Source organism: Lontra canadensis, unplaced genomic scaffold, assembly GCF_010015895.1.
Source record: "Lontra canadensis isolate GAN:19392208 unplaced genomic scaffold, GSC_riverotter_1.0 scaffold93, whole genome shotgun sequence".
In the NCBI taxonomy this organism is placed as follows: Eukaryota; Metazoa; Chordata; class Mammalia; order Carnivora; family Mustelidae; genus Lontra; species Lontra canadensis.
In genome coordinates, this window is record NW_022631087.1 from 8,084,691 (window position 1) to 8,106,046 (window position 21,356).

At 56.5% G+C, this 21,356-nt stretch overlaps 1 protein-coding gene across 2 annotated transcripts; it reads right to left on the reverse strand.

Annotated features, from left to right (window-relative positions):
* Positions 1 to 8,971: 8,971 nt before the first annotated feature.
* DNAL4 (dynein axonemal light chain 4) lies at positions 8,972 to 20,723 on the reverse strand. Of its 2 annotated transcripts, none has more exons than XM_032836690.1 (4): positions 20,620 to 20,723; positions 12,808 to 13,018; positions 11,098 to 11,181; positions 8,972 to 9,778 (listed from the first exon to the last, which is right to left on the reverse strand). In XM_032836690.1, the coding sequence occupies exons 2-4, from the start codon at positions 12,874 to 12,876 to the stop codon at positions 9,614 to 9,616; spliced, it is 318 nt and encodes a 105-aa protein (XP_032692581.1). In that variant the 5' UTR covers positions 12,877 to 13,018; positions 20,620 to 20,723; the 3' UTR covers positions 8,972 to 9,613. The 2 variants fall into 2 exon arrangements, with proteins under 2 accessions (XP_032692581.1, XP_032692582.1); XM_032836691.1 differs by having other exon boundaries at positions 12,808 to 12,895; positions 20,620 to 20,717.
* Positions 20,724 to 21,356: the final 633 nt, after the last annotated feature.

Consider the following 21,356-nt stretch of genomic DNA (forward strand, 5'->3'; position numbering starts at 1 on the left):
TCTAAGCAGAAAATCCAAAGGGGCTGAAAAGATAAATTTTAGAGTGCTCCCTCGCTCTATGAAATGATCTTCCATAAAAAAAGCTTCCCAATCAAATTCTATTCATTTGGCCCCTTCCCTGGAGGGTAAAGTGAGAGTCAGCACCAACCTGATCTCCCAAAGGAGGCAGCCCAGCGTGGAGGGAGGTGCTGGGGGGGGGGTCTCCGTGGAAGCTCTGGGAGGAGCCTCTGGGCAGGGGGGGGGGGGGGGGGGGGGGATGGGTGGGACTGGGTGGAGGCACAGGTGGGTGGGGAACGGCTGTCTCCGAGGTCTGCCCGGGGCCAGGTCCCACCCCTGCAGCCTGGCCTTGTGGCCCGCACTGTTCCAGAACACAAGGGGCTCCAAGATTGAAGTTGAGGGGCTGGGGCCTCGTTGGTCCCTTACTTCAGAGAGTATGGGGACCCGCCTGCCCTGTTTGCTGCCCCAGCACCCACACAGGCAGGGCATACAGCAGATGCCTAATAAAAGTCTGTGAATGACGATCAGAAGGCAGTTGGAGCTGACTCAGCGCCATCCCATCTTTTCCCACTTGGGCCTGATGAACTTGAAGAGGGGACCTGGCTGGGCCTGGGAGAGGAGCAACGGGTAGGCAGAGCCCCGCCTGCCCTCCCAGCGCCCTCGTGTGGGCCCGGTGGGAACAGTCCCAGCAGAGCCATGTTATGCCCATATGTGGCCACAAGAGGTCGCCGCGCACCGCCAGCCGCCGGGAGAACAGCCTCCCAGAGGGGCTCCTAGAGGTAGAGGAGGAAACGCATCTTGGAGAAATAGGACCGCACAGGAGTGGACGGGGGTTCAACAGGAGTGGACAGGAGCAGGACTGAACTGTACTATCTGGGAGATCAGCTCTTGGCCACAGAGGAGGCGATGGGCCCAGAGAGGGGGGTGGCTGGCCCCAGGGACACACAGCCAGCTCGTGGCAGAGCTGCGAGTTCCCCTCGCTGGTCTCGCCTCACGGGTTTGAAGACGGTATACCATTGTTGGCACACATTGGGGTTAGCTTCAGCTGGGATCCCCGAGACTTCTGGACTGCAAGGAGGAGCGCGCGTTGGGGTGGGCAGGGGTGGAGGATGGGAAATGTGGGGTTGGGGGCATGCAGGTGGACTTGACCACAGTCAAGGCCGTGATCTTCTTGGTAGGCACCTCCTACAACAGGGAGAGTCCGGCAGTCGTGCTGGGGTACAGCTCATCTGATAGGTGTGGAAGCACTGCCGTGGGGGTGGGTGCCCCAGGGTGTGGCTTGGCAGCTCTGCCAACCTGATGACCAGGGCTGGCCCTGGCTGTCAAGGCAGCTGGACCCTGCTGATGAGCCACACTGGGCCTGACGGGCCAGGGCAAGAAGTTGGGCTTTATCCTGGGGCAGCGGGGAAACTGTCAGGTGGGGGAAAGCTAGGGTGGTCCTTCTGGTTGCTGCGGGGGGGGGGGTGGGATGGGGGTGGGGGCTGGGTTAGGAAGCCCAGATCTCCTGTGCCTGTGGCATAGACACGGCCCAGCTCCATCCTTGACGAGCAGAGCAGGTTACTGGCTCCTAGCTGCCTCTCCTGAGCCCTCAGAGCTGAGAGAAAGGGCCTCTGTTCCCGACACGATCCTGCAAGAACCCCACCCACCCCAACACCCAGTGGCTCACTCCTGGCTGACCCAGCCCTAGCCCCAGCTCTGCCCACTCCTCAGCCCCAGCTTCTTCAGCTACAATGCCTGACCCCTCTTCACTGCCCTGGGACCCATGCCAATGCCTCCTAGGTCCAGCTCAAATGCCCCCTCCTCCAAGAAACCCTCTGGGCCAGTCTGGGTATGGAGGCTCCTACCGGGCACCCCCAGCTCGTGGGAGCTCAGCACTCACCAGTTATCGAGGTCTGTGACCTGCAGGGTTCCCTGCAGGGAACACGGCTTAATGGCAGGGACTGGCCGTTTCCGGGGTCCCAGGGCTCAGCAGCAGATGGAACACTCAGCAAGAGGGACGAAGAGGAGAGCAAAGAAGGGAGCCTGAATCACAGGGAGCAGCCCGCATCCTGGAGTCTGAGCTGTGCCGGCCGCACAGAGACCTCCCGACTTCTCACCCGGATGGGGCGGTGGGAGGGGCTTGGTCTCTGGCCGGGGGGCGTGGCATCGCCCAGGAGCTGGACCACTTCTGTTCGCCACTCTTGCTGTTTGGCAGCGAGAAGTTCTTTCTGGGATGACCTGGAGGAGCTTGTCCTCCCCTAGCACAGGTGTGGGTGCTACACAGGGGTGTCTGCCCTCGGCCGCCTGGAAGGCTGCAGCCCTGGCGTCTCCTCCACTCCCGGAGGCAGGTTGAATCCAGAAGCCTCCCTGGCTCCAGCTGCCGAGGACCAGAGCAGGGGGTGGGGGGCCAAGCATGGGTTGCCCTGAATATGACAAGGCCACCTGAAGGGGCCCAAGAGAAAGAAGCCAAGTGCAGCTGCAGGGCCCTGACAAGTCTCGGCCTCGGAGGTGCCACTATGGAAACCATGGGAGGGCCATGGAGCTGGGTCGGGCCGGAAGGGAGCGCTGATGGCTGTGAGCGAGGCTAGTCTGAGAGAGGCGGCATCTACGGGAGCCCACCAGCTGGGGGCCGGGGATCATCTCCCAGATGGGTCGTCCAGGGAGGGCCCAAGTGCCCGGGGATGCAGTGGAGGCCGGGGTGGGGGGAGAGGCCTGGCCAGGTGGGGGGTCAGTTATCAGTGCTGATAAGAGAAGGGCCCAGGGGAAGGCAGAGCTGGCCTCCGGATGACTCAGTGACAGAATGTCTACCTCCCTGCCCCAGCCCTGGACAAACCTCCGAAGATGCTGGTCTGTCCCCAGGGGGTGCTGCCCCTTCCCACTCCATGGGGGCTCTGAGCTGGGGGTGGTGGGGAGAGTGAGGATCAGCCCTCAGAGACTGAGGCACGCCTCCTCACACCGACGTTCCCAGTGCTTGGTGAATGACCACACATTGTCGCCTCCCTGTTTGGCCCCCTCCTTCCATCCTGGTGTCGGCCTGTGGATGCTGCCACCACCTCCGCGGCCACCTGTTTCCCTTCCTCATCTCAGCGAGTGAGGCCCACAAAGGCCCCTGCCCGCCTTTCCAGAACCATCTCTCATCTCCTGCCCCCCCATCCCGTACCCACCCCACCCCGCTCTGCCTGCAGTGCTTCCAGGGCTCATCCACACGCTCCCAGCTCTGCCTCAGCCCCTTCCCCGTGAGTTGAACCCCAAGTCCAGTTTAGTTCAGGGTCCAGATCAAATGTCCCTTGTCTGGCTTTTGCGCCCCTCCTGGGCACTCCTGTGTCCTGGGATGGCACTTTGCACAGAGAGCCATACCCACTGGCTCTCAGGTCCACCTCACTGCCAGCTCTGAAGGGTGGCAAGCATGTCGCGCTGTCCTGTGTCCCCGGCCCCGTCAGAATCTGGCACAAAGAATGTGCTGAAATATCTGACAAATGAATAAATGCACAAGGGTTTTCACGTAATAAGCATTTACTGAGCACCAGCTGTATGCACAACCCTGTGCTAAGCCCGGTAGGGAGGTACATAATGCAAAGCCCATTGGCTCCCACAAGTGCTCCAGCCTCTGAGTGCTCAAAGGGGAGGCTCTGCCCCTGCCAGGGTGATCAGGAAGGCTTGGGCAAAGCTTTCCAGGGGTCCTGGCACACACGTCCCCTGAATAACCCCTGGCTTGCCCACAGCTCTGCCTGCACAGGCTTCTCCAGGAAGCCCCTTTAGAGTCTGTGTGCCCCCGGGGGTCAGGGACCAGAGTGGGCGCCCGTGTCCTTTGCCCAGGGCCCAGCACTTCCCCAGAGCTTGTCAAATATCTGCTGAGCAACAGTTGGAAAGACCACTAGGATGGCAAGTGAGGCTTAAAGTGGTCAAAGGCCAACCCAGGTATGTGTAGGATCCAAGCTGTCATTTGCACTTTCCAATGACAACCCTCTAGCAGAGGCTTTGATAACAGTACCTACCCTGTGACCCCCCCCCTTCCAACTGTGGTTCCATATCCCCCAGTCTCCCAGTGACAGTGACCTCTGAGTAGGAGGGCAAGGACTTCTCCCCATCTTACACATGAGAATGGGGCTCAGGAGATGAAAGGACTCACTCCAGGCCACGCAGCATGCAAGTGGTGGAGCCAGCACTGGTTTTCGGGTCTAACCGCAAACCCAGCACCCCCTTCCTGCTTTGCAATGCTCTTCTACCCATTGGAACCCACTCACGCTGCTTCTGGATTTTACATGTCTCTTAGGAACCAGGGCAAAGGGGAGTGACTTTGAGAGTCCCAAACAAACCTGAGGCCTCCCGGAGGGGTCTGAAAATTTGGCGGAGGGTATCAGAACTCAAGGGACAAGGTTCAGCCGTTGACTCAGTCATAGCTGATATGCCCGCCTCGTGTGCCTGCTGCTCTCAGTTTCTCAGGACTTTCCCACTCATCCATTATCCACCATCCATCCGTCCATCCATCCACCCATCACCCATCCATCCATCACCCATCCATCAGCCTCACTTACCGCTCATTCATCTACCCACCCATCCATTCATTATCCATCTACCCATCAGCTGTCCATCTGTCCGTGCATCCATCCCTCCACCCATCATCCATCCATCCATCCATCCATCCATCCTTTCACTCCCTCACTCATCACAAAGCATCTTCGATACATAGCAGGCACTGTGCTGGAGAGATGACACAGTCCCTGCCATCAAGTCGACAAAGTGTAGCAGGCGTAGATACCATGACAGAAGACGTGATGCACTGGGGACACAGAGTGAAGGTCTAGAAGGGGGATCCGGAAGGTGCAGTGGGGAAGGTGTCCCGGAGAACCCGTCACTCTCACCACATCTCCCAGGCTGTGGGTGTGCAACAGGGAAACCTGAGCCCGGGGCTAGTCCTCACCGCTGGCATGTCACAAGTTCCCTGCGAAGCCATTTCCCCACTGCTGGTGGTGACGGGGACCCTACTTCCCTGGGCCGTTTTAAGGCTGGAAGGACACAGTTCTGAGAGGGCTTGGGCAACCTGGGAGCCCGCACAGGCCCTTGTCACTGAGACTGGCTCTTCCCTGGCTCAGGGTGGGGGGCGTCTAGTCCAGCTCTTTGGGGTCCTTGGTCACTGGAAGTGTGGTTGCACACGCGCACATGTGCACATGTGCGGTTACCCTGCGATTCAAGCTCCAGTGCTGTGGGCCGATGTCTACAGGGACCGGGAGGCCCAGGGATGCAGGACGGCACCCCAGACACACCCTGACCCAAATCCTGGCCTGGCCCTTCCTACTTGAAAGGACTCCCATGTCCGTGGCCAGCATCTCCCTAGGGCCTGACAGTCGTCCTGGGAAGGAGGCAGCGCAGGGGCCGTGAGCCCTGCTGTGCAGGCGAGGAGACAGTGGGCAGACCACTGGAGAGATTTAGATGTGGGAGCTCTGGGGTCCCAGGCCTCGGGCGAACCCCAGCTCTGCCTCCCCAACCCCATGTGACCTGGAGCTTTGCCCCTCTGCGCCTCGGCGGCCTTTGTGAAGAGAGGGGCGTGGACAGTACGCCTCAGAGTGGGTGGATGAATTAAATGAGCTCGAGTCTGGAAAATGCTCAGGGAAGTGCCTGGCACGCTTGGTGGTTTGGGAATATTATTAATACGAATTCAGCTCCCGCCTCCCGAGCGTGCTCGCTTTCCACCCCCCCACCCCCTAGCGGGCCCTATCGAAGGATTGAAGACAGCAGCTGGCAGTGGGAGGTGGTTGCTTTAAATACAAGATGAGAAGAACAAAAGGAAAATAGAACAAGGCGATGATCCCCCTCCTGACGATCCCCCTCCTGAACTGGGGGAGGGTCCCCAGGGCGCACTCAGGCTGCCCGCTTCTCTCTTTAAGGAGCTGGAAGCCTGCTTCCCGGCTCAGTCACCCCTGCTTGGGGGGGTGAGGGGGATGCACTGGTTTGCGCTGGGACCTCACAACCCCAGGGGACCCTCCCCTGCCTGCCTGTTCTCCAGAGACGCAGGAAGTAGGTTAAGTGGGCTCCTGGAGCCTCTCAGCCTCCCTTCTAAGAGGACATGAAATATTCACTGGGTTTCTCCTGAGGCCACACGGAGCGTTTCAAAGGCAGCCTGTGCCCTTGGCAGTGGCATGTGGTGGTCGCCAGGGACCCCACACCAAGTCCTCCCCCTTCATCTTCTCCAAGAGACTGCCCCAGTGCCCCATGGTCCCCCAGCACCCCCACTCTGGAGGGCAGCAGGCGGCAGGGGCCAGGGTTCTGTTCTGCCTGATGGGGCCCCGCCGCCACTCGCGGCTCTCCCAGGCAGAGGGATGGAGCCCTGGCAGCCGGCCTGTCTCCTACCCTGACTCCCGCTGGGCCTGGCAGCAGGGATGGAGGTGTGAGCGGGTGAGCACGGTTCCCTGCAGCAGAGACAGGCCCGCGGGGCTGCGGGGCTGCAGGGCTGTGTCTTGCTTCCACTAAGCAGATGCCCGGGGCTGTTTGGTCTGAGCAGAGGGCCAGGTGGAGGCCCGAGGCCGGTGGGAGAAAGCCGCCAGCTGCTGGACAGTGGACAGACTGAGGCCCTGACAGACGGTGGGGACCCAGCTCTCTGCCGGGTGGGGGGTGCACGGAAGGCCGGCGCAGAGACAGTGGAGTTGGCGCAGAGACAAGGAGGGACGGGGAAGGCCCGCAGGCCGAGGCTCGCATTCTGGCTCGTGGCTTCCCCGCTGGACCCGGGGCAAGACGCCTCATCCTCTCAACCTCAGGTTCCTCATTTGTAAATGGGGACAGTAACTACCACCTGGGAGGTCTGCCGAGGATACAGGACATCGTGGTTATGTGGGAGGGAGCCCAGTGCCTGCCAAGTGGGACACACTCAACAGACAGCATTTTCGTCCTCCTCAACCCCAGCCAAATCCTCACCTTCCATGCACTCCCTTCCCCTCCTGCCCTTTGGGCAACTCCAGCCCAACTGCCCCTTCCCATGAGCCTCTCAGCAGTGTCCTTGGGCCATGTGCTACACGCTGCTCCCCCAGCCGATGGCACCTTCCCCTGCCTCCCCACCCCTGGAAAATGCCAGGGCCAAGCTCAATGCCCCCTCCTCTGGAAGCTTTCCCCGTGCCCTGGGCAGTGAGTTGCTTCCTTTCCTGAACGCTCTATGTCCGTGAACCCTGCCTGTCTCTCCTCCTCGTGGGTGACTTCACAGCATCCTGCTTTCCTGTTCCGGGTCTGTCCCCCTCAACAGACCTCGAGCCATTCACTGCCAAGGACGGTGTGTTCTTCCGTCCCTCTCCTCTTCAGCACCCCCCGCAGATGCTTGCTGAACCACTGGCCGGGGGTGGGGAGGGCCCTGCAAGGAAGGCCGGGGTGACCACGGCTGGCGCTGGCCTCAGCGAGCAGAAGGAAGAAATCCCTGGGAGACACAGCTGCCACAGTGCCCGGTCACCTGAGACCCTGCCCGACAGTGACCAGGCCTTCTGTGGGAGCAGGAGTGGGGCGACAAGTGGGGAGCAGGTCTGCGACCTGGAGCCGAGGAGCACCCCTGTATCACATGCCCACGAGGGCTACCGCTTACCGCGCATCTCACGGAGTCTCCACCCCGGCCCGAGGGGCTGGGTATCAGGAGGGCAGACAGGAACTGCACACAGCCCCAGGGGGTCTCCTGCTCCAGAGGCAGGCCCGAGACTCCCAACAGCCTCAGGAGGCCGGTGCTTCTCATCCCCATTCTACAGACAAAACAACCGAGGCACAGGGAGGTTAGGAAGCAGGGCCGGGCCTGAGCCAGATGGGTGGGCCTCAGGGCCCACGCTCCCCAATGCCGCCCCCGCCACCTCGGTCGCAGGCTGAGCCAGCCTCCCTGCCTGGCAGCCGCGGAGGCAGATGAGAGGCGAGAACAGACGCAAAGCGGCGGGTTAATAAACCCAGCTATTCCAGGCCTCGGCGCCCCCTCTCCTGTCCCTCCTCCTGACCCTCCAAAGGGTCAGCCTTTGAGGGGACCTCAACTTCCAGTTCTCATCTGCCCCACTGCACTCAGGTCAGGACCCCAAGGGCACTGACTCAGCAAGCACCCATGTCCACGAGCGACCCGACAGCCAACTCGGTCTTGGAACGCACCACACGGCCCAGCACAACCGCTGGCACAGCTGGTGACAAATGCACTCAGCCTCGGAAGGGCGAAGGGCGCAGCTGGGTGGGGGGCGGAGACTCCCAGGCCTCAGTGTCCCAGGTGGGCCATCACAGGAAGGCCCCGTGGGCAGGGGGCCCTTAGGGCTGCAGAGGACAGCCTGCCCCAGCTCCACCCAGCATCTGAGGGTCTGAGAACGGAAGGGGCTTCACAGCCCCTCAGTGTGCCCCCTCGTGCTCAAGCCACTGCTGCCTGTGTCTTCACTCCCACTGCCTCCTGGCCTGGGACAAGCCCTCCCCCAGGGAAGCTCCCCCTTCCGCCCTTCAAGAGTCACTTTCAGGCCTCCGCCGCCAGAGGCCCCCCTCACTCCCTGGGCTGGGTGTGGAGGCACGCCTTCCTCCTCCCACCTTCCTCCTCCAGGAGGGCCCTGGCCTAGCTCGGGTCACATCACTTTTCCTGTCCGGTTGAAACAACTGAGTTCAAGTGTTCCCCCGGAACCACGGGAGACCGGGAACGTGCGGGTGGCAGGGTCTGGGGCTTTTCCATCCTGTGTCCCCAGCCCCGGAGCCTGGACCTCAGCAGCCGCTGAATGAACACCTTCGAACTAAAACTCGATCATGTGAGACTGAAAACGTCTTTAGGGCGATGGCAGCTCCGTCTGGCCACCGAGGGAGTCTCGGTCAGTGTCCGCGTGGCCCCAGCAACAGCCTGTGACCCCCAGCCGGGACGCAATGGCGAGGGAGCAGGGCCTGGGAGAGCGGGGCTGTGCCTGGGCACACGTTCCAGGAGCCTTGCTGTTCAGCCCGAAGGCTTCCTGGGCTCCCTGGACTCACCACGGCCTGGGGATGCTGAGCCCATCCCCCCAAAACCTCAAGAGGCTATAGATCAAGGTCCATTTTTGGTCACTTTAATTGTAAAAACCAAGACATTTATATAAATAAGACCGCTGTGTAAAATAGGATTCACCCTTCTACTAAAACCCTTCTCCCCACGCTCAAAAAAGAATATAGAAAACCCAGCAGAGATAAGAAGTACAAATTAGCATGCGGTCCCTGAAGAGCGGTAGCCGGCAGGCCAGGATTCCCTGCAAACAGGCCTCGCAGGCGAGCGCACTCCTGGCCCCGGAGCCTCGCAGAGGCTCAGTGATGTCCACACCCTCCGCCCTGGGCTACCAAGTGCAAGTACAGGAGTGGAGGCAGGTACAAAAGCTCACAGCCTGGCAGCTGGGGATGGGGAGAGGAGAGGACCAGGGAAGGCTGCTTGGTCCTCAGGCCAAAGCTGGGGGACTAGGGTGCTACCAGCCCCATGAGATGCAGTGGTTTGTTCAGCCTGGGGTCAGATCGGGGAAGGGGCTTCTGGGGGGCGGGGGGCATCACTTCTCCAGAGGACAAGGGGAGATGCTGCCAGTGTCCCATGAGCAGACAGGCTCCTCCTGGGGCCATCTGCCTATGGCCGATAAAGACCAGGACAGTGACACCTGCCAGCAGTACTGGGCCCTGCGGGGCTGGGGGCTGGGGAGGGGCCTCGTCAGGAGCACTTCCAGACACACACGGCCAGGGCCCCCCCGAAGTACAGGTACAGCAGGTTCTTCACCTCATGTGTGATCTCCAGCCCAAAGCCCTCGCCAATGACCACGTGCCACGAGGAGCCGAACTTCTTGTCCATCGTCTCCTTGATCATCTTGGCAGCGCTCTGGAGTGAAGAGGACGTTTATCAGGAGGGGAGAGAGGGGGGCACGGGTCAGCCCCCTCTCTGGGAATCTTGGCAAGAGAAGAGCCCGACGCCCTACTGTTGTTCTCCTGCTCCCGGAACCTTCAGGAAGGGTTTCCACACTGCGCCACATGCACACCCACCCGCCTTGGCCAGGGGCTATTACATAGGAACAGAAGAACAGACACCGGAGAGGGAGGGGAAGCAGACACTGGTCCGCAGACAGAGCCCTGGGTCCGAGTTTGGGCTCTGCCACTTAGCGCTTGTCTCTGGTGTCAGCAGCGGCAGGCTGTGCTGGGGACACGACACTGTGCAGTGACACGCCTGACAGCACTCCGCAGACTGTATGCGACTCTCCGCATCGCGAGCCGCTGGCTTTGTCTTCAGGGAACAGAGAAGCTTTCCCCTAATGGGTTTGAGGGGCTCCTGGAAGAGAAGTTGGACTGCTTCCCTCACTGATGGCAACAGCCCCCACTCCTTTCTGTGCTGGCTCTTTCAAGAAGCTTCTTTTGAGAAGAAGTCTAGGGAGGGGCAGAGGACCTAGCCTTGGAGGGTGAGTCCCAGGCCCAGGCGTATGCTGAGTGCCCCCCGCAGCATGCCAGGCACTTGGCCCGCGCCCCCTCGGCACACACCTCCTCCCAAGTGCCCAGCACGGACACAGCATCTGACTCCCCACTACAGATCAGGACACCGGGGCGCAGAGATGAGAAATGGCTTTTCCCAGGTTAAAGAGCCAGCAAGGGCTGGAGACAGCATTTGAACTTAGGCCTGGCTGGCTCAAAGCCCAGGCTCTCATCATCCAGGGCCTGCCTTCCTCTCGGCTGCCATGCTACTTTCTCAGTCATCGCCAGACTGATGAACAACGTTCCTACATCAATGCCTACTGGCCGTGTCCCCAGCACCTAGAACAGCGACTGGTGTGAGAAATGGCGTTTCACATCTTTTCAGAATGGATGAATGGATACATGAATGGATGCCTGGCTGGGTCCTGTTCTCTACTGGGATGGAGCCAAAGGGAAAAGGTAGTCTATTGGGCAGAGAAACACCTGCCTGAGACAGGAAGCATGGGCAGGGGCATCACGGAGAGCCCTCTAGGGCTGGGTGTGACCAGCAGACCAGTGCTGGGACACAGCACCAGACTCTTCCCTTCCTGGCCTTCCTCGGGCTTCAAATCCTTCTGAGGAAGGTGCTAGCCAGGTCCCATTAGGGCTCTCTGGAGCTGGATGTCGGGACGGGGGCCACTTGATTCACCCACGCAGGTCACCAAAGGCACAAGAGGCCGCCTGTACCAACGGCAATACCTCATTGTTGTTGGAGAATTTCTCGCAGGCCGTGACACATAGCTCCATGGTCTCCACTCGCATCTCCTCTGGCATGTCCGAGTGCTAGGGACAGGGCAGGGGGACAAACAGAGAGCAGCTTAGCCCATGACCTGGCCTTGTGGTCTGGGCCTCTCTGTCCCAAGCTTAAGGCACGGATACTGGGGAGCTGGCCCAGAACAGCCCTGGGCACAGCCCAGAGAGGTGACCCATCTCCAGACTTGGGGCGTGGAGTGCAGTGGAACCAAGCGGGCTCTCACATCCGGGCCCCTCTGCAAGGGCATGAAGCTTCATGAACACCGCGTTCCAGCCAGCAGCCATGGGGAAGCAGCCTGGCCCGGGCAGGAGAGAGGCCGGTTATGGAAAATAATTTAGAAGCAGGCCCAGAATGCCGCTGGATCTCACTCTGAAAGCCCGAAGAGACACCTCGGCTGCTCTCGATGGTTCTGATTTTCCTTCCCATGGTTGCTCTTTCTCGCCAACTTTGCTGGATCTCCCCTTGACCACCCCGACTGCAGGACAGTCCTGGGCTTCATCTCCACCCCTCTCTCTTCTCCAGCAATCTCCCACCCCATCCTGTGAGTCTATCTTCTACATGTGGAGGGTTCCCACATTTTCATTCCCAGCTACAACCTCCTTTGGGGTCTCCAGACTCCGACGTCCAGCTGTCTACTTGACCAGCTCCCTGAGATGTCTAAAAGATAACTCAACTCTCCCCACAAGTCTTCTCTTCCTCCACCTTCCTTCTCTTGGTAACTGACACCATTTTCTCTCCTAAGTTCCAGAAAAAGCCAACCCTGGGAGTTATCTTGACTATCGCATGCCCTTGTACCTGCCACTCAAAGCGCCAGTGTCTTCTACTGCCTCGACCTTCAAGATCTGTCCTGAGTGCGACCATGTGCACCTCCGCACCATGACCTGGACCCAGCCACCCCCTCATCTCTCTGGGCCCCTGCAGTGGCGCCATCACCGGTCTCTCCACTTCCACTCTGTTCCCTAAAATCCATTCCTACGAAACTGGAGTGAGCTTTTAAAAACATCAAACGGATCCTGTTACTCCTTGGTTTAAAGCATCCACTGTTTGCCTTTGAAGTCAGGACAGAATCCACGTTTGTCACTATGTCTGTCGGGGTGGCTGGCCCGCCTGTGAGGCCTGGCCTGTCGTCACTCTGGCCCTCATGTCCTGTCATCCATCTCAGCACGCCGATCTTTCTGTTTCTCCAAAATGCTGAGCTCACTCCCACCTAGGGTTTTCTGGCTCGCTGTTTCTCCTGCTTCAAATGCTCTTCTCCAGATATCCGCAAGGCTATCTCCCCAGCTTTATTCAAGTCGGAGATCAGAGAACTCCTTCCAGAAGCTAACCTCTCTCCACTAGCTCCATACACCTGCTTTATTTCTCTCTACAGCACTGATTACCTGAGTTACGTTCCTTAAGCCTCTCTTTCATGTGACCCAGGCCCCTGGCTTGTTCACTGCAGTGCCTAGACTACGTAGTAGGGGCCTAAGGAAAGACTTGTCGAATGAATGAGTGGATGACAGAACGAAGCGCTGTTGACCCCCAGACCTCCAGACCTGAGCCCAAAGAGCCCTTCACTTCCTCCTCCTGCTGTCCTGTGGGGAACGAGCTCCTTGTCTCACTAAGAGGCTGTGCAGGCCCTGCTGGCCGCCCTGCCTCCCTCCCCTGCGGCTTACCCTGACCAGAGGGAAGGTCTGCAGTCGCTTATAATCAGCCTCCTCTTTCTTCCCTTCTGTTTCTCCCATGATCCTTCCACTGTGACCACTGGAGGGAGAGAGTGGGGCTTTCAGGAGGCGCTGGCACTGGCAATTAAGACACACCCGGGAGATTCAGGAAGCAGGCCCTGCCAACTGGGTGGGAGCAGAAAATGTCTTTCCTCAAGGGGTGCTGTAGAAAACAGGAAAAACCAGGAGAGAGAGTTGGCTTTAAACCCATACATCACAAATTAGAAATGTCTCACTGACAATGTGACACCTCCCCGTCTTAACTCCTCCACATCCTTTTCCAAATGGCCAGCAAGACTGCAGACGGGAGGATGAGTCAACACGAGCTGCTGGGACCGGTAAGAACACACTGGTATGCTGCTAGAAGCCCACACTGTCATTATCAAGACAAATACTGACTGCGGGCCAGGCCGAGGCTGGAGCTGGAGCCGGCAATTAGCAAATGCAGCAAGTCTGAGGGAACCCTGATGCACGTGGGCCTCACTTCCCCGCACACGTGGTTAGGAAGTTAAGTGTCAAGGTCAAGATCGACCGTCCTGGTCTTGTGGACAAGCAAGTACCTCCTTCTATAAGCACCCCCTCTCCGAGCTTTTTAATCTGATTTATAGAAGGAACAGGAGCAGAGATGATCTGTGTCCTCCTGGGCATGGCCAGCTCCCAGCCCAGCCCAGATCTCCCTGTTCCGGCCGGCTGGTCCAGAAAGTGGAAGGCGTGGGCATTAGTGCTGGTTCTACAGGTCACCAGCAGCGTGGCCCTGGGCCTCCAATGCCTCAGCACTAACACAGGGGTAAGTCACATCTGTCTCTTGGGGCTGTAAGAGATCAGATGAGACAATGTATGTAAAGCGGCTAACACAGGGCCCGGCACGTGGCCTCATACATGAGAGAACGTGCATACACATGAACCGAGAGGGATAAAGCCTAACACATATGTTTGGATCTTTTTTCTTTGCAAATCTAGTTATATAATAACAGATGGGACTTTTCCTAAAGAGAAGAGCCTGGATCCTAAATGTCTGGGAGCATTGCTAGAAATCCTGGTGTTTCTCTTTATTCTACAATTCAATTTATCCCGTAATTCAAAGAACTTTTTCATCTCAGAAGAAGTACTGATCTGGGGCGCCTGGGGGGCTCAGTTGGTGAAGCGTCTGCTTTCGGCTCAGGCCATGATCCCAGGGTCCTGGGACCGAGTCCCGAGTCCCGCGGTGGGCTCCTTGCTCAGCGGGGAGTCTGCTTCTCCCTCTGCCCCTCGGGGCGGGGTGGGGGGGGGGGAGAAGAAGTACTACTGATCTAAACGCATCTAAACCACCGTGCTATGAACCCTATTTAACCATCCAGGCTGGACAGATACAGCCCACTAACGTTACTCCAGCACGTCTCACAGTCCCAAATAGGTTTGTTGTCATGGCACAGCCACCAAAGCCGGAAGATGCCTCGCAGAGTAACTAACAGGCAGTGACGATGGGTGACATCTGCTAGGCTTCTGGTCCCTCGCGCCCCGCTGCTGCGGGGACCCTGTGGGGAGGCCTGCACGAATGGAGGCTTGAAGCCATCCCGTCGTCGGCCCAAGGTCTCAGCTAGTGAGCAGCAGGGCTGGGGTCTGACTCCCAGTCGGTCTCTGGCCTCTGCCCTCCTCACAGCACTGTCGCCTGGGAGGTGCCCACGAACCCGCCTCCAGCCAGCTGCCGTGAAGTACACGTTTGATGTCCGGCCTGTCTGTGACCAGGGTTCTAATGTGAACTCAACCCTTGCATGGCCGAGTGCTGAGCTTTCTGCGCCCCCTTTCCGGGCCACGCCCACCATTTCCTCCCTCTGATGCCTCACAGACCGTCTGCACCGCCCCATCTGGTGGGCTCCCTCGCACAAGGCTGGGAGCCTGCCACCGACTCCGCCACCCGATTTCCCCGTGGACAGAAGGCTCCTCTCCTCTCATCAAGTCTGCGCATCTGGAGTGCTCAGATATTAGCAATTTTTGTCTCTACATAGAAGCTGGCCATCGACCAGGCACCACCTCATTGTACTTTCTGCTCGTGTTTCTTATTTCACAAAATCCAGGGAATCGTTTGGTCTTTGCTCCTTAATATGAAGGCCCATCTCCAATTCCAACCTCTCCACCCGGCTTTCTTTCCCCAAGGCCACTTGCTTGCCCACCCCCACATTATCCAGGTTTGACAGAAGTGGCGGCCGCAGCAATGATCAAAGGCGAAGGGCTTTCAGGTTTGTTGACCTCCCAAGATTTTCAGCTGCGAATGCCGAACACCGGGTCCTCCGCAGCTGCTGGGGCCTCTTCTGCCTAAATATTTCAATTCGATCCAATTCCTCCTCAGGGCTCACAAGCGCGGGCCTGGAGTGGCCTGGAAGGGAATCCAGAGGCGAGTGTGGACGTGCATGCCCTGGGGGAGGGCGGCAGCGGCTGGACTCTGTGGATCCGAGAATACGGAACCCTGATGGGTCGGAGGTACTACCAAAGTCCAATCTTCAGGAACCAAGGGGGAAAGCCACCCAGACAGGTATTTTTTGGAGGTGGTGGGGGCGCGGGGGGCGGGGAGGCGTGGAGGCGTGGAGAACGGTGAGGCAGAGTATTTATGGTTGAATGCCTGTTTTACAACCAAAATGAATTCTGCTCTCTCCCTTGCTTTGTAGCCTTGGGCAAGTAACTGAACCGGAGCCTTGGTCTCTTCCTCTGTGAAATGGGAGCAACCCACCTTCTTGCTCTCAGAGATGCACGCGAGCACCCATTAGTGGCCTGTGAGCATTTGGAAACGGCAGAGCTCTGCGCGCTACTCTCACAGCGCGGCTCTTACCGCCGCCCTGCCATTAGCCAGGACTTCATCAACACAATCCCAGCACGTTTATGAAGGACCACGATTGCAAATGGCTCTCCCTAACCACTACCTGTACTTCTGGGGATCCAAAAGGGATGAGACTTGCAGAATAAGAAGGAACAGTTATAGATGATGTGCTACCAAATACAGAAAAGTAAGAGAATCTTTTATGATGCCGTATCATTAGAGTACAGCTATAGTCATTCCGCCGCGATTTAAAACCCTGCTGGAAGAACACTACCAAAAATAGCAGACCCAGAGGTTTTAATAACCTTATCCATCTTCCATGCAAATGAGTATGTGCCTGACAGCTCCAGGCCAGAAAGAAGTCCCATCAGGCCTAAAAGAGAGTCCTTTAATAATGCATACGTGCCCACGGCCAGGGTCCTGGAATCTGCTGGGTACCAGTCCCAGGACGTCCTGGTGCACCAAGCCTGTAGCAGCTGTGCCTTCTCTCCAGCCCCCAGTTCTCCCCACCCCAGGGCGCCTCGGTGAGCTTCTCCCAGCCTCGCTCGTGTCTGCCTCGAGGCTTCTCCCAGGCAACAGGAGGCACAGACCGGGCTCTTCCTGTCATCGCCTCGAAACAGCCAGTGCCCCTGTCCTGCTGTCTGTGCCTTGTTCTTTTGTGACACTGACCTCAGTTGCTATGTATTATTTTGCTTCTGAAGCATTTCAGAAGACTCCTGAAGAGGGCTAGGGGATGTGAGAGGGATCGGGGAGACTAAGGCCCAAAGTGTCTGCCAGTCCTCTGGGGGTGTCCCCATGCATTCAATGCCCAGAACACTCCTGGCCTGTGGACCTTGGGGTGCCTCCGGGTACCACCACCAGGATCTGAGAGATGAGAAGACACACAGAGCAGGACATGGCGGTGGCTGGGTGTAGGCTCCAAGGGCAGGTCTGATTTCACATCGCATGTCTTAGACAAGTGTTTCTCTCTCTAAGCCTTAGTTTTCTCATCTAGAAATTGGGGCTGAAGCACAGACTATTCCAGAGTAAATGTCAGCTCTTGTTACTGGTGCACTTAGAAGGGGACCTGTGAAGTCTTTCTTCTCTCTCTACCTCTATGCGGGCTCATGGAACATCTAAACATTCAGCCAAACCAACCGATACTTACTGAGTTGTCACCCTGCAAACCACAGTATTAGCACAGATGGACAAAAGTCACAAGGAAATTCTGTAGAACAAGTTGGGGCCAGCGCTAGTGGTGTGGGTGCACTGGGTGTTCTCCTTCATGTCTCATTTCACCCCACAACAACCCGTGGGGGCAGCATCCACTCCCCGTTCTCAGATTAGGCACCTGAGGGCTCAGAGAGGTTTGGGGGCTGGCCCAAGGGTACACAGCCAGTAATGACAGAGCTAGGATCCAAACCCGTATCTTCTAATTCTACCTTTTCTACCTATTCCCCAGTCACAAGCAAGTAGGAGACAGACCCAAATGCAAATAGCTTCACTTCTCAGCATCTCCCAGTCCAGCACCTGTCGAGGCACACCTCCTGCTTCCAGCAGTATCCGGGATACACACTTGTGTACCTTGGTCATCTTCCTGCCTTTCCGGGCAACGTCTACCCTCTGCCTTCTGGCAAACACAGAGCAAAGCTGGCAAGAGGAAGAGAGAAGAACCTGAGGGCCTGTGGCCATTCACCCAAGATGATGGTGCGGTCAGGAAACAACATGGAAGATCTGCATTTCACAGATCAGTCTAGAAAGGGGAAAGCAAACGTAGGATTGCATTTTTAAATTATGCTAAGCAAGAGCATTAAACACATTATCTACTAAAAAGGAAGATTTTAACAGTTAGAAGGAGATGCTTGCAGAAAAAAGGAGAGTCCTCAGAAAAGCCATTTACCTTTCACAAATGCGGAGCGCGTATGCGCATGTGCATACACGTAAGCGCGCACGCACATACGATGTTGCTGCTGTTGGTGTTGTTTTTAACACTGCCCTTATTTTTTCTCATTTTACTGAGGTCCAGTGAACACTTTTGCTATGCCTTAGACTAAGGGGAGGGAGGGAAGACAAAGGAAGGAAGCAGGAAGAGAAAGAAATGGAGAGATGAAGAGATGAAGACATTTTCTCTATGTGTAACTGATATAATAAGCAATATTGACTCACGTGGTACCCCCTCACCAACATATCCAAATTTGGATGAAATCCCAAACATTTTTTGTCAAGATACAAAGTACAGCAAAAAGTCATAACCGTCACAGCTATTAACTCTACACAAGAACAGACACTTCCCACAGACAGTGGGTTATGCAGTTTCCCACCCACTCCTTCCCACTCAAGAGAACAGATTTGAATGTAAGGGACTAAGAATGACATTATTACAGAAATAAATTGGGAGTTAGCACTGATTTATTATGTTTTTTGTAAAGATTTTATTTATTTATTTGACAGAAAGAGATCACAAGTAGGTAGAAAGGCAGGGCAGAGAGAGAGAAGGAGGGGGGGAAGCAGGCTCCCTGCTGAGCAGAGAGCCTGATGCGGGACTCGATCCCAGGATCCTGAGATCATGACCTAAGCCTAGTGCAGAGGCTTAACCCACTGAGCCACCCAGGTGCCCTATCATATTTTTTTATCATTCACAATTGATAATTTCTGTGACATCTCACAACCAGTCACGACTTAGCCATGTGTCGTGAGTCCAGACAATCAATCACCCCGAGGCTGAAGAACCTCATCTATTCTTCTGTAGACACCCTAGAGCACAAAGACCAGTGCCTGGCACAAGGCAGAAGCCCATCAGATATCTATCTTGTGATTAAGTTACATTTCATTTGGCCCCCTGAGAAGGGAGAGGACCTATCAAATCCATTCGATATTTATTGAACACTGACCTTGAGCAAGGCAACAGGATGGACGTCCTACATTCAGGATGTTATTTGCTGTCCGCCCCCCACCCCCACCACCAATAACTCTGTTAGACAGGTACTCTGTTAGACATGACCATGACGGCTGAGAAAAGGAATGGGACTTTCTACCCAGCTAACAAACGGAGGAGCTAGGAGTCCTTCAGCTGTATAGGACTGAAGATTATGCCTTTTCAATGACTCCACTATAAGCAAGAGACAGTTTCTACTTTCAAGGAGCTTACAATCGGAGAGATCAACACACATACACAGGAACTAACTACGCTTCATGGCAGAAAGCAGTACCTGTCACGAGGCAGATGCAGAGACAGAGAGAGGAGGAGAGTTCTGGAAGGGGCAGGGGTGGGAGAGAGGATAGCAAGAAAAGCTTGGTGGCAGGGGCAGCATTTGAGTGGGAATCCTGCCAAGTGGACAAGGTGGGGCAGAGATAAGAACAAACACAGTGACAACCAAGCAGTAAGCTCAAAGCATTTTCTGGGACAGTCCAATGGTCCAGTTTGGCTAGAGGACAGAAAGTGGCACAGAAGGGGGAAAGAAGGCTGGGAAAAAATGTTGGGGTTGGGTTGTGGAAGTACAGAAGGGCTCTAAAACCTAGGCTTGAGAAGTGTGGATATTTTTAGTGGGGAACGAGAGCCCCTTTGGAGGTCTCTTGGGGGTTGGTGGCATTGCATTGTTCTCAGACAATTATTCTGGTGGGATGGGTAAACAGAAAAGACTAAAGGTAGGGAACACCAGCTTGGAAGCTACAGCACTGGCTCAGGTGACAGGCATTGAAGACTTGAGCCAAGATGGCAGCTTCAGGAATGGAGAAGATGGGAAGTCCTCGAGGAAGCAGAATCAAAGGAAACTGACAACCGCCCGAGTGTGAGGAGCATGGCCGAGTGAGTGACACGATGGCCTCGCCACTGAGAAAGACGGGGCAAGTCACGTAGAACGGATGGACAAGTAAAGAAGGGGGCCAGTTTGGTTTTGGAACTACTGAGTTTACGTGGCTGGTGAGACATGCAGATAGAGGTGTCTTGTGAGGAGGCAATCACCAAATCACGGATCATTGGTCACAGAAGGGAAGCTGTTGAGTCCAACCAGCACAGCAATGTAACTCGGGCTACCCTCACCCCCAAAGCATCCCTAACCATTGAAGCCCCAGAGAAAGATCAGAGCAGGAGATCAGGATTTGAGGGTCACATGAAGAAATGACGGCTGACACTAAGGGCACTGGTGATACTTCTCAGAGGGGGAGAATGTGAGGAAGTAAGAGACAAAGGAAGTGAAATAACAAATACTAAATTCACACTGGACTGGGCTCTTTACACTTCAATTCCTATTATCCTCAGAATTCCCCAAGGAGATGCCCTATTGTATCCTGATTTCATATAAACTCAGCCTGGAGCCCAGGGAGGTTAGATAACTTGCTAAGGTCCTGTAACTGGGAATCCAAATTGGGTTTGCCAAGTTCTTTTCACTACACCCGGTAACTGAGGATGGGTAGCACATCCTCAGGGAAGCCGATAGCTGGGTCAAAGAATCACATCCTAGAACTTTAGAGTCGAAGAGGCTTTCTATTTACGAAGCTCAGCTTCTATTTACAGATGGGGAAACTGAGGCCCAAAGAAGGAGCTGACCAGCCTGGAGCTCTAGCAAGTCACCAACTGTCCAAGTCAAGCGGTCTGAGCCAATGCGACGGCGACCACCAGTCCAACGGTGGGAGGGGGTAATTACTCCGCGAAACGTGTGTGTTGGGGCGGGGGCTGTGGGGGGGGGGGTTAAGGTCAAGGTCCTGGGGGGAGCCGGGTCGGGGAGGATGGGGGACCGCGCAGCGGGACGGGGCCTCGGGTGTGTAGGGGAAGGAGCAGCCCACAGAGTCGCCACCGCTAATCTGTCACGGCCGAGTTCGCAGGTCCCCGAAGTGTGGGGGTGGGGGTTGGGAGGATCTGGGACCAGGACCAGCAGGCAGGAGACTGAGGTGGGGCCTCCGCGGAAGCCAAGGCCCCACACGCCCCGCGACGCCACTCTGCCCCGCTTCGGGCCGGCCCTCCCCGCCCGGCTCCCCGCCGCGCCCCGGGGCCTCACCTGCTCCCGCGGGGGCCGGAGCCGGGGCCGCAGCTAGCGCACCCCCGCCAGGGTTGTCAAGGAGCGAAACAAGAGTGTCTTAGCAACAACAAGGAAGTCCTGCCCCCTCACCGGACGTTGACTGGAATTTCACTTTTTATTGGTGAGTAAAAGTGTCAATCAATGTTAAAGGCCCCTACAACGTAAGGCTTGTACGGAAAAGGGCGTGGCTAGATGCTATGGAGGCGGAGCTTCAGTTATAGTCGTCTTAAGTGGGCCTGAGGAGCGCACGGAGGTACAGAAGTTCGTGTTTCAGAGAAACGAACTTGGACGGGCGGTGTTACCTTGGGTGCATCTTTCGGCCATTTAAAATTACAAATGCAATTTGTTGGTGTCCTGATACTGAGATACTATTTTATTGGGATCTCAGAAGCCTAATAACAGCTAGCGGGACAAAAACTAGGCTTTTCAAGGAGTCTTTCACCAGATTCTCACAATTTTTTTTAGGTAACGGTATTCGTAACCTCATTTGCACTAAGGTTCAGAGAGGTTAAGAAGCGTGTTAAAGGAAAGAATTAAAGAAAAATTCCCTGAGATGGAACCCGGTGTCCTTTCCATCGTAGCACTCCCCCCATACGACTTCAGAGTCCATACGAGACACTGTACCATCTAATTTAAAGACACAGTTGTCCAGAGCCTGCCTTTTCTTACATTTAGGAGGGAAAATTACTCCGAAAGTATTAGTACAACTAGGGAGA

Coding starts and splice junctions, on each gene's coding strand:
- DNAL4 (XM_032836690.1), bottom strand. CDS start 12,876: ATGGGAGAAACAGAAGGGAAGAAAGAGGAGGCTGATTATAAGCGACTG. Junction 11,182..12,807: donor AGACCTTCCCTCTGGTCAGG/GTAAGCCGCAGG, acceptor CCCTGTCCCTAG/CACTCGGACATGCCAGAGGA. Junction 9,779..11,097: donor AATTCTCCAACAACAATGAG/GTATTGCCGTTG, acceptor TCTTCACTCCAG/AGCGCTGCCAAGATGATCAA.